The sequence below is a fragment of the Aythya fuligula genome, chromosome 3 (assembly GCF_009819795.1).
Source record: "Aythya fuligula isolate bAytFul2 chromosome 3, bAytFul2.pri, whole genome shotgun sequence".
NCBI lineage: Eukaryota > Metazoa > Chordata > Aves > Anseriformes > Anatidae > Aythya > Aythya fuligula.
Window position 1 is genome coordinate 64,912,926 of NC_045561.1, and position 12,977 is coordinate 64,925,902.

At 36.7% G+C, this 12,977-nt stretch overlaps 1 protein-coding gene across 2 annotated transcripts in view; it reads right to left on the reverse strand.

The window, feature by feature from the left end:
• The window catches only part of MMS22L (MMS22 like, DNA repair protein), a 96,427-nt gene that overhangs the window by 6,717 nt on the left and 76,733 nt on the right, over nt 1-12,977 (reverse strand). For both annotated transcript variants that reach the window (XM_032185592.1, XM_032185591.1), the window contains exons 17-21: nt 12,138-12,280; nt 11,243-11,385; nt 10,932-11,091; nt 8,608-8,777; nt 508-719 (exon numbers count right to left, since the gene is read on the reverse strand). In XM_032185592.1, the coding sequence (XP_032041483.1) occupies nt 508-719; nt 8,608-8,777; nt 10,932-11,091; nt 11,243-11,385; nt 12,138-12,280 (828 nt within the window). The remainder of the gene's footprint in view (nt 1-507; nt 720-8,607; nt 8,778-10,931; nt 11,092-11,242; nt 11,386-12,137; nt 12,281-12,977) is intronic.

Below are 12,977 nucleotides of genomic sequence, written 5' to 3' on the forward strand. Positions count from 1 at the left end.
CAACACTGATATTCTTTTAATCAACGTGTACACACACTATTTAACAAAGAAAAATAAATTTACCTCAGATATAGGCAATCATCTTATATTTGAGGGGGGGGTAATTTTTCTCCCAACGTGAAGAAAAAAATGCAGACTGTATCTTTACATCTCTGTTTTCCCACACCCCAAAATCTTTACTTCCCCTGGGTAGCTGGCACATCTATGTATATTCTGACACTCAGAAGAGCACCTCGTCCTCCCATGCACAGACAGCTGTGACAACTGACTCTGTGACCCTAGATACAGCCCGAGATGCAACCATATGATGAGGTATATTGGAGTGCAATGTTTTTGGAAACATACTTGCTTTTCATGTGGCCATATGTGCTCTATATGCTTTGTCCTTCCTTGGCTCCCTACCCAGCATAACTATCAGTTATTGAGAAAACAACAGTGACATTCCCTTTCTCATTAGCTGTTTGTGAAATCTGAGTTAGTGATGTTTTGTTCTTCGCTGGGCCTTACTTTATGACATGCAGAGTGGTCTTCCGTAGACGGAGCATCTGGGGGACTGTAATGGAGCTGCATAAAGCAGTCAGCAAAGGATGCTGTCCAACTCCAAGTGCAGTTGGTGAAGAAGGGAGAAATCGTCCAAAATAATGCTGAATAATGCTCCCAAGCAGTTGATTTAAATAGGCCCCCTGAGTTTGGGTCTGGCAACATATAAAGGATAGGCCCTGTGAAAGAAAGAGAAAGAAATTGAGTATGTCTAACTACTACTGAGCAAGTTCAATAACAGAAAGGTAAATAACTCCTTATGCACTGCATGTAAATTACTGCTGTACAGGTAACCTACTGCATGACAAGTAAATATCAACAACTTGCTACACCTATGACAATCTATGGATAAAATGTCAAGTCACGGCTTACAAAGGAGAAAAAGTCTTCTACTGGACGAACTAATATACTTGGAAGATGATCTTTGGGGCAGACAATCTTCCTTTCAAATCTGAAAGAAAACCTTGGCATTTCAGACCTGAGAAAGGCTTTTTGTGCCCCAAAGCTCCTCATTTCTTTTTCAACTACATGTGTGGTCTAATGAAGATAGGAATAGCAGTCTGACAAGAAAAAAAATTGCTGATAGCATGAACAAGAGTAAATTAGACACCATTTGTAAGGGATTTAAAGATTTTTTTAAATCTGTTTACAATAAAGCTAAAACTGGTGCGACTTATCCAATATAAGCTATACTGATGACAGAGAAAGATCTATAATAATGAAAGTAGGTGCTGTCTAGGCAAGTTTCTATGTGAACACTACCCATAGTTATAAAACATATAAGTTTCACCTGTGGGAAGGGAATATCTTTCTTATTTGTAAAAGTTTATGTGAGATAAAGTTAAGAATTCACTTCCCATTCTTTTGGTTACTGAAAGGAAGAAGAATGAATCACTAAGGGAAAAAAAAAGCCCAATTGTCTCCTATCACAAGGGTCACAGTAAGGAGTACAAGTAGAAGTCTCTTCAGAATGCAGTTTTCACAATAGTTTTGTCCAACAGGAACAATGACATAAAAGAAGTTCAAGCACAGAGATCCCTAGACAGCAACTTCAACAGTACTTCGAGCTTCCATTAGCACTGCAGTCCATATGTTTGCAATCCAGACTCCACTTTTGGTAGGATATCTGCCTGAACATTGACAGTTATTGAGGCAAGCTAATGTCCCTAAGAGTCTTGAACTATTCATTCATACATTAAGGTAGAAAATTCAGAGATACTTGAAAGCTGCTTTTGTTCCTGAGCTACTGACAATGAGCATTTCCCATTGCTTTTTGCAGAGGAGCTTCTTCCCAAAAAGATTTTGGTCCACATGAACATAACAAAACAATTCTTTCAGAAAAACAAACAAACAAACAAACATGCTGAGACATCACTGAGAGTCTTTTTGGCACTTTTGTGAAATGAGGAGTTCCAGATTTAGGTTCCATAGTATGCAAATACAAGGGAGATGGGATTTCAAGAAATGAGGCACTTCAAGGCCTGCCTCAAGATTTACTGTAGGCATCCCTCCTGAACACAGACACGTTTGTCAGGGGTTGAAGTTCACAGGCCTCTGGAGCTCCCTGGGAATTGTGGTGTGCCTCAGGGATAGAAGCCACATTCCCTGAACCAGGACTTTGATAAGCAGTTCAGACTGTCTCAGTGTTTTGCGTACACACAGCAAAATTTCGTAGTAAAAAGCAGCTGTTGCTATATCAGAATTCTTAAAAACACACTGCTTGGCAAGTAGAAGGCTCAGAAAGACTGCTATAGATCATCTACTTTGTAAGCTTGAGCATTTGATGTTCTCAATTAGACATTGCAGCAAGCGTATAGAAGAGTTTCCTCTATAGAGTTGTCCTTTTTCCAGCACGAAAAGAAAAATATTCCATAATCCCATAACTAGAGCTGGCATTCTTTAAGTCTCTAGACTATTTCAACATGTCAAAAAACATATGAGAAGGTGTATTAATCTAGTTGATAAAAGGGTCACAAAAAAACAACATAACCTTACAGAGGATACCTGTAAGAATACATCAAAGAACATAACACCTGTGGAGAACTAATAATGATAATTACTAAAATCAGACAAGTCTTCAAATTAAGGAGCAACAAATGCCACACAGTATCAAGAAAAGAGGGGTGAAATCAGTTATTAAATAAGTTGCTATTCTTAAGAAATGATCTTAAAGATAGTTGACAGGTGGAATACAAACAAGAAATATTAGAAGTGAAATCTCTGAATCAACTCCCGTAGCAGTTTCACTTGAAGATGGATCAAGTCTAGCCTGACCATTCATAAGAACACTTCCATTTTTAAGTTGAAGCAAACTGATTCTAAATTTTTAGGTGTAGAATGTTTACAGAAGTAATCTGGAAAAGTAGGAAAGGATTAAATTTAAAAACAACACCCTGTCACGAGCATTACTGATCAAGGATTCTGCGTAAAGATTGCTGCTGGCCTTTGGGATGAATGCCATTATCACAGAATCACAGAATCATCTAGGTTGGAAGAGACCTAGATGTCTCACCGAGTCCAACCTCTGACCTAACACTAACCAGTCCTCCACTAAACCATATCACTAAGCTCTACATCTAAATGTTTTGAGAGAGAAGTCTTGTTTGCTGGAGTGGGGAAGGACAGAAGTCATGAAAGATACTTCTTCGTCAGTTATCTGATGAAGATAGAGTGCCCTTGATGCCCAATAAGGAGAACTGTTAACTTAAGTAGTGTTTAAAAACACAGAAAACCTATTTGTTCTGTAGGTTCATTTTTGGTGGGTCAGGCAGAGATGGTGCCTCTCAAAAAAAGCTTAATTTTTAAAACCACACTGCAATACCAAAATCTCTTCTCAGTAAGGAGGATCTTCGTCTTTTTTTCTTACTTCAGAAAGGAGTTTACAGGTTCAGCACTAAAGGCTTCCAAGATACTAATTCTTTTTTCCAGGTGGCAACAGCAAGGAAAAATCACCTTCCATTTTGCAGGTAGCCAGAAAAACACTCACTAAACAAAACTAAACAAAAAGACTTCTATAAGCTAAACAAATCCATGAATCAGTCTCTACACATGAAGGGAACACCTACAGTATCAAAGCTCTTCAGGCAAGAATCAGACTTTTACGCACCAACACTTCTGTAGTTCCCCCAAAATTTCCGGAGATGAACTTGGTTTTCTCTTTTGGACACAAAGGCCCACTGACTTAGCTCAGTGTGTTCTTTATTTTGAGGCCCTCCTTTTCGTTTCAAAGTGTGGAAAACAGCAGACCTGTACAAAGCTGGACGTCATATTCCAAGTAGCACAAGGGATAAATTATTAACATTGCACTGTAGATGCAAACCTCCAAGTACAACGGCAAATACCCTAGGCAGCGCTGGCCAAGGACATGATTACAAGGAAATCACATAGTACTTTCTTCTTTTACATCCTACCAGTAATTAACAGAGATGAAGGAAGCTGTGAACAGTAGCTTCCTTCTGACAGAGAAAAGAAACACATGCTACTGGACTGAGATCCTGGACCAGAGATCTGAAATCAATCACACCAGACTCCTAGGACAATCCCTACAAAGCAGATGGACATTAAAGAGTTGAGAGCACTGCCTTTTATTATTATTATTAACTGTGTTCTTTAGCCATCCACTGAGGTTAAAAAAATATTAAAAAAAAAAACAAAACAAAACAACAACAACAACAACAAAAAAACACACAATAAAAAACAAAGACATTTTAAGAGGAGCAGAGCAGGACAACATCTGTTCCTCTTTTTAACAGAAAGGCAACCGGTTCCCGTGCGTGTTCACTGCAGGAACCTTTTGTGGCCAGAGCTGCCTCTCTTCTGATTTATCCATATATCTGTAAATCACCTGTGGAGAGCGAAGAACCGATTAATATGGATTACTGGAACTATTCACTGCAGAAATGCCAAGCTACCTAATGATGACTTATAATATCAGTCCTGCTGTTGGAATAAATCTGCTGCTCACCAATTAATGTTGTACAATTCCTATTAAACACATACTATAATTCACAAAATGTATTAATAAGCTTGCTCAAATACTGGACCACAGATGTGTCTTGCAGCAGGGCTTTTAAGGTCTGATCTCTGACAAATGCTGAGCCTGCACAGGCCCATTAAAATTACTGGAAAACGTATGTGCCAAGCACTCCTTAAAATGAAGACCTTTCACCACTCTCCTGTATTTAGATAGAAATAAACCATTTTCTGTATTTTGACAGGATAAGCATTGATAAATCAAGCAGGGTATCTCATCTATCCCATTATTATATACATTATGCTTATTCCATGCACCGCATCGTAGTCTTCAAGATGTATTTAAACTACCATTTATTCACTGAAGTTCTGTACACTGCTTCAGTTCTTTCCTGTATTACTGGTAAACATCTATCAAAATTCCCCCAAACCATTCTCCAAGAAATCATAGCGCAATCTCAACTGGTTGGAAATTTCTTGTAGTAGGTTTCAACAATCTGCTATCACGGAAATCAGCTAGTTTTTATTTTATTTGTTTTAACAAAGACAAATACCAAATGTTAGATTTTACACACATCATTATCACATAATTATAAACAGCTCCATAAAATTATAAAAAGGTCGTTCATTCTTGTTCTTCATGAAATTTGCCATTCAAACAACAACAAAGACATCTTTGATATTATATCCCAACCTGGCCTAGTGGAAGGTGTTCCTGCCCATGGCAGAGGGTTGGAACTAGGTGATCTTTAAGGTCCTTTCCAACCCAAACCATCCTATGGTTCTATGAAAATCTTTCCTAGTTCATCAAACATTATCCAAATAGATGATGCACATGAAAGAAATAATGTCCATATGGTAAGTAAATCTTTGGGCAAGAAAAAATACCAGTTTAAGAGTTGCAAAGCATCAGTGAGAAAGTTTGAAGGAAACTTCCTGGTAAGTTCAAAGTCTAGTGGAGAACAGGCCAGTAGGCCAGTGGCACAGTAACTACCAAAAGCACAGCCGTACAGCCTGAATTTATACATGCAGGAAACACAAACACAACTAAATACAGTCAGTCTGAACTGAGAGAGAGACACAATGTCAAGTCTTAATTAGTGCACTTGACAATTTGTGCTTGTGTAAAATTACACAAAGACTGTAAATTTGAATAAAAATAAAACTGCAGAATTTTATGGGAGGGAGTGACAGAGGGTGGGATACAGTCAGTTTTGATGAATGCTGATGGTAGTAATAAACCATTCCAACTATGCTGATCACAGTATCAGAATATCCGAATTGGAAGGGACCCACAAGGATCATCAAGTTCAACTCCTGGGTCCCAAGAGCTAAAGGTCCCAGGAAATAAAGTGGAGCTTAATATTTCATCCTAAAAGATACAAAATTGGCCTCTGTCATTACAGAGTGATAAACAAAGGTGATGGTCTTCCTTAGTGACAACACTGTCCTTGCTTTTAATCCTGCTGTCCAAGTTGTTTGGCCAGTTGCATTACCATTACACGGGGCATGTGATGTTTTGGGGAATTTTATTTATTTGTATTCAGTTCCAAAATTCTAAAGCATTTCATAAAACTGTTGCATCAATGAATATCTGAAATTAACTACCTGCTACAAAGACTGATTTCAAAACCTCTTCAAAATCTACATAAAAGGATCAAGTAAATCACCGTAAGATTAGTTATTGAAAACTTTGGGAAGTATCGCTGTTTGCAAACTGATACATTTTCCAAGATCTGAATTGTTTTGTTTTGTGTTTTTTTATTTTATTTTATTTGTTTTCTCCCAACAAAGGAGCAGAGCCCACACTAAAGGTGCCGAAGAGGGAGAATTCAGGACAAGAAAAGATTGAAATGGAACCTCAAACTTTTCAGAAGACTGGGGGGGAGGGAGGGGGGATGGATGGACACGATGACAACGACAACTCTGATTAGCAATGCTACATAAAAGCTTTTATGCTTTGATGACGTATAAAGAATTTGCATGTATAAGAAGTTATTTTGTATGGTCTCCAAACTCCTGTTTCTTTATTTCCATGTAACTGGCCAAGGATTATGCTGTAAGCTACAGTATTAACAGGGACAGGAACACTGTTTGTTTATCATTAGGGAGAACTAGGGCTCCTGCAATACAATATCGCTGTTCCACCCCCCTGAATGGGCAACAGACATAGGGCAGCCTCCTAAGGAGAGGCTGATTACTTATTTCACCAGTTAAGTTATTCAAGATAGAGTTACTCCCAGAGCATACAGTTTCTCTGTCTTTTCTCCTACTGTAGTTACATGCTTTCCCTTCCATATATATTATTTTATCACTTTTCTGATTTTCCTTAATTATTTATTTATTTATTTATTTGGGGCTAGTTACCAGTTGCATCAGCTCACACATTTCAGCAAAATCATTAAGCAAATTAAATGGGAATACACATGGGGTGAAAGGGAAGGAATTCACCCTCAAGCCAACTTGGCTTAAGCCAACTGTGAAACGATTACTTGAGAAGTCAGAGTCCCCAGCATCCATTTGATCTCAAAGGAGCTCAGAAGCAGCCCTAAGAAAATCAGTTTTGGAACTGATACTGAAATATTTTCCATTTTGAGTTGGCTCTAAGTGGGCATTTTTCCACTTTCCCAAACAAAGGGGAAGGAAATATTTCTGAATTAATGAAGAGGTCTGTAGCATTTTAAAATGCTGGAACTGTGTAAGTATGAACAAATAATAAAATGTAAAAGTTCTATATTGAAATAGGTTTCTCCTCTTTGTCTTCTTTCCCCAAGACTTTATCAAATTAAAAAATTGCTAGTTTTCTAGAAACGGCATTATGTAAAATAAACTACTGAGTCACCAAGATCATCCAGTTTAGCCTGAAAGCACATGGACTAAGCAGCAGATTGCTGAAGAGTCCCACAGTGAGGTCAGAAAGTCAGAGACTGGCAGAGAAAACAGGAAACAAAGGTCCACAACACTAGGACTTCAGAACCAACTTGAGTGGCTTCCTCTTAAAACTACATCCGTATGTGCAGACTACAGAGAAAGAGTGCTCTCTGACTAAAATACTAAATTAGCAAACAGACAGTCACACTCTGTAGTAATATCAGTGTCCAGATGGTCCTACATGTATATAGCTTCTGAAAATACCTACAGAGCAGCAAAGCAAGTCATATTCTGCACATCATTATATAATCATATTCATTTCCATATGACAGGCCATCAATCACAATGCAACTTTTGAAAAAACGAATAAATCCAAGGGATGTTTACAATGTCACCACTGTATTATTTCACAATACGATGTGGTATGTAATCAGTAAAAAAAATGACAATCAAAATGAATTTTAGGAGTGAAGGGAAAAAACAAGCAAAAAAGTTGCAAGGATTTACAAGGTAAAATAAACCAACTTATTTATTTTAAAAATACAACATTTTCCTCACCCGTAGGAATTAATCTCTCTCTACAGCTTCACCAAGCCTTGCAGAGTTTTAAGAGTGATAGGTAAGCTGAGGGGAGAATGAGACGAGTAACACAACACTAGGCTTTACACATGTATGCATAAACAGTAGGAAAAGCATTTGATTCAGCAAAACATCCTCAAACTATTAAGATAAAACAGTGCCATGATATGCAGAGGCTTGTCTTTTGTTACTAAGAGCAACACAAACTACGCAGAATGGCTCATCTTTAATTATCTAGAGTTAGCAAAGTCAAGGATGATTTAAAACATTTGTTTGCTCTGTCATCTCAACAAGTGTCTCGTTACATATTATGATTACTTCATCCGCTGTTTCAGAAATCCCTTACATCAGAGACAGTGCAAACAGCAGGCTGGCTAAGAGCCTCTCTATATACAGCAAGCAGACTGGCAACTCTGGAAGGTAGCACAGCGTAGCTGCATGCAATAAGAGGAAAGCCAATGGGGTGGCATTTTTCCTTCCACTTCCACAAGAAGAAAAATCTCCTTTTGCTGCTTCTTTATATTCTGTCAATGCTTGTTTTGATTAGGGGAGAAAACAAAACAAAACAAAACAAAACCTCCTCTGCTGTACGAATCTCTTCCTAAAGCTATATTTGTCTGCTGGTAATAGAGTTCAGATATTTACCTGAAGATAAAGAGGTAGGCTTTCCTGAATGGCAGACAGCAAAGCCACAGGCAGCTCTCTGTCCTGCTGGAGCACAGAGTGGGGCAGCAGCAAGCAATCTATGATGCGGAACAGGAGTTGCTGTGCTTTGGAAGTGGCCAGTATTGCTGCCCAGTTCTTTACAAGACATCCTGTTGAAAAAGAACCAAGAAATCCCAAAGCAATTTACAATCCCAAAACAACAACAACAACAACAAAAGCCTGAAGAGGAAACGTGTTGAGTAGATAATCCAAGAGTAACAACAGCGACTGTCTCATTCCCTTAGAAACAGCCCCAAGAAAATTTTAAGTCCCTTTACAATTCAGCCAAGTAAAAGTACCAGATTGTTTCAATATATTATATATATTATATATGTGCGCATTGATCTCATCATACAAAGAGGCAGTGCCTTTGCCTTCCACTCATATTTCTAACAATATTTGGCCACCTCAGCAACTACTCACACACACTTTCCATGCAGGAAAATATTAAATAGCTTTCAAATTGTGTTTAATGTATTTAATTTGGCAGACTGAAAAGGATGAGGAGCAGCTAACTGCATTAAACTAGAAACGTCTCTCCAGATATTTGTGGGCTCTCAGTCCACAAAACAAGAGCCTCAGAGAACACCTTACTTGTTTTCTATATGTTATCATATCACTTGCACAGCCATGAGACAGTTTTAAGAACTTGTTTTGAGTTAAAAAAAAAAAAAGGTAAAAAAGTGTTGATGTGGAAATATCCTGACTTTGAGAAACATCCTATTACAGGTGAGATGCAATTTTTCTTGAGAAAATAACTTGTGTTAATACTCAAAATACATATGTCGTAAAATAAGGTGTCTAATTAAGCAGATTCCTAAGTAGTAATTTTCACGAACTTTTTTAAGTTTATATTTAATTAGAAGAAAAAAAATTGCTGGGTGGAAACTACAGGAATACCCCATGAAGATATGTTTAAGACTTCAAAAATAATGAGAGATCAAAAGCAGGCTGTTACAAGATATTATTAATCTATAAAAGTCACCCATTACCATCTCTAAAAGCAACGAAAAACAACATTAATCTTGCAGAGTGAAAGAAAACACAACAATCAATCATAAAGAAAGAGAATGATCACTAAACAATACTTCTAATAATGTTGTCTGAGCTTCCTCTTTTGAAAGAAACATGATTATTCTGACTAAAAGTACTCCTTCTATTATCACTGCTGTGATGTATGGGATAGTAGAAGACACAATCTGACATGTACAGTGTCCACAAACAGCAGGTTTTTCAGATTTGTTATGAATCTGGCTTTGTCCTTATAATTTAACAAACTCACAGAATATGAAGAAGAGACTGAAATACACTTAAATATCTTAAAGACTTTTTTAAACTTATTTTTTATGTAAAAAAGGACAGTTTCTTGCACACAACAGCATGGTTGAAGATGAATCATTTCCTACTGCAAAGAACAGAAAGGAAAATACTAATCTAAAATTACTTTGCAAGGCTCCACCCCAACAACTGGATATCTAAAAACACTTCATTTGACAGACGTCATGTACATCAAAATATGCAGATCTTGCAATAGAAAAGTACAGTATTTTTAAGAGAATTCAAATCTAATTGTATTTGATGCGTGCTTTTGCATGGTGGTCGTGCTTTTCACTGTACTCCTCACAATCATGATGTATATTGCGTGTGCATGCAAATCATGATCTCTGTCTTTAAGATATATAAGGCTTACTGCATTTTTAAAGATAAGTGAATCAGACTGTGGCATATTTACTCATAAGAAACAGCACTCATTTTCCCACTCTATCACTGTTTCTTCATTTTATTGGAAGAATGGTAGAATTTGAGTTTTAATAAAGCACAAGTTGTATGTAAGAGGAGTAATTCTAAAAGGATTCATAGATTCATATTACATTGCTAATTTGCTTAAGCAGACTTTCTGTTATCATAACTCCAGTAAATATGATATAGCATCATAAAACTGCTTCACTGACTTGTCATTGTTTCTGGTTTTGTTCAGGTAAAACAAATGATTTTCAGTGGCAAAAGACATGAAAATATCTTGCTTTTGGAAACACTGATTTGCAGGGATAATTTTAAAAAAGTCACAAGAAGGTTAGAATTCATAGCACCAGGATAAAAAAAAAAAAAAGGATGAAAAATAAATATCTAACTGTAACACATTCAAAACTTTGCTTTTTTAAACCATTAAGATGGACAGTACAGAAAACAGAAGTATTAAGTCACATTTTACTGATTCCTTATACAATTATTTCCTAACAGAGAAGAGGTTGCAAAATAATTACCTATGATCCAATAAGTAAGCTGCAAACCTTCTGGAGGTCCTTTTGCCTTCAGGTAAGGTTTTACGTACTTTAATACATCACCTAAATACTCCATAGACTTTAGTATCATAGCAGATTTCTCAGGGAGTGTCTGAAGGCCACTGTAAGTTCTACCAACAGCCTGAGAAAACAAAAACATTGAAATAAATAAACTTACTAAGTCTTTCATTAGGTTTGGGTAATTTTGCATATACAAAAAATCTAATACATAATTTCTTTTCACTCAAAAGAAAAATAATTCTCCTATGAGCTAACACAAAGATGTACAGTACCTTAATGAATTGGACAAGAGCATTTTTAGGGTCTTGCTTCGGAACTGATTCTTCAACATGAGCCTTTGAGAGAATGTTTTCTACTTCTGAGAGTTTAAAAATCAGTCTTGTCAGTTCAGTTAGCTGTTCCTTATAGGCTTTCCCTGATGGTTAGAAGAGAATAGAAATACAGCACACAGTTATGCTTTTCTATTTACTTTAGTCACAAAATTGTAAGGTGAAACGTGATTTTGAAATATCTAACATACAGATTCTGCAACTGACAGCATCCTTCTAGACAAAGAATGTGTGACTAGACTAGTTATGTTTCTAAAATGGATACACAAGAATGAAGAATATTAAAGATGGATAACCAAGTCTTTCATTTTCCTGATGGTTTTCTTAGAAATCTGCAAAATGTGCATAAAGGTATAGTTGCTAGAAGATGTATTCTACAGATAATTACAACTGCAGAGTTTTGTAGAAAAAGTGATGAAATACTGCTCTAAGACAGCAAAATATTCAATATAAACCAGGGAAAAATTACTTGAAAATGGATTTTTTTTTTTTCTTTTAGGGGGTTCACAGCATGATTTCTGACTATTTACTTCAGATTTTCACTTTTTTCAGAACAGTTTCTCCATGGGGGAAAAATAGCTTGTCTCCTTGGGAGCAAGTTTTTGTTCTTTGCTTCCAAGGAAACAAGCTCTTTTATCTTTGTTTGTGATAAATTTGTCATATGCAGAGCAGGCAAACCATCAATAAATAGCACAAACAGCGTAAAGAAACACATTTTGTAATTAGGTAAAAGTAAAGGAATACAAACAAAAATACATTTTGTAATTAGCTGAAAATGTTTGCCAGTTTTGCAATATAGAATCGTTACTGCAAACATTAGGGAAATGTGAACACTTACCAACTGTTCGCTCAGCATCTGTCTTGGCCAGCATACCAGTCGGTTGATCTATGAACATTTGGAAAACACATCGAAACCAAGAACGTACTGTCAGAGCTTCGTAGGATGTATAGCCCATCTTAGAAAAAGCTTCACACAGCTCCCTGCATAGGTAGAAGAGGAATACAAGGTAAGGAGATCTAATAGAAGCATGTGAAAAGGTGACAGAGGGTTTCATTTGGCTCTGGATATATCGAAACTGCATATAAGCAATTAGAAATAAAGTAACAGAAAAGGCAAATCAGCATTCCTTCTGTGTACTCCACAGATTTTGCTCACAGTATCCTGATGCCTAAATACTGATAAAATGATAAATTCTGTAATGCCACACATAGTAACATAAAAGCATATAAACGAATGCTTTCATATGTTTGTTTTCTCTGCATAAAACAGAACAGAAAGAGAAAAATATTCACACAGCGGAGAATGTCTTATTCTCTCAATGGATAATTTGACAGTGCTATCCAAACCGCTGACATACAACGCTGAGAACAGTTTATCTGAATCAACCTGGAGCTTCATATTGATGCTGCTTAAGCTTCCCCAGCCTTTCATATGAAGCTAGCTCAGGTACCCCTAAGTCTACTTTATTCTAACTACATAAAGAGAAGAAAGTCTGCTTTAGCAAATAAAGATGTGTCTTGTTAGCTTAAAAAAGTGAAAAGATAAAAAGACAGCCCAGAGATGTGAACGGAAACTGCTGAACTTGATATATACTTAAAAATGCCTATATGTATGCATTTATGTACGTGCATACACACAGGTATGTATATACATTCACACACACAGCAAACTCACTGT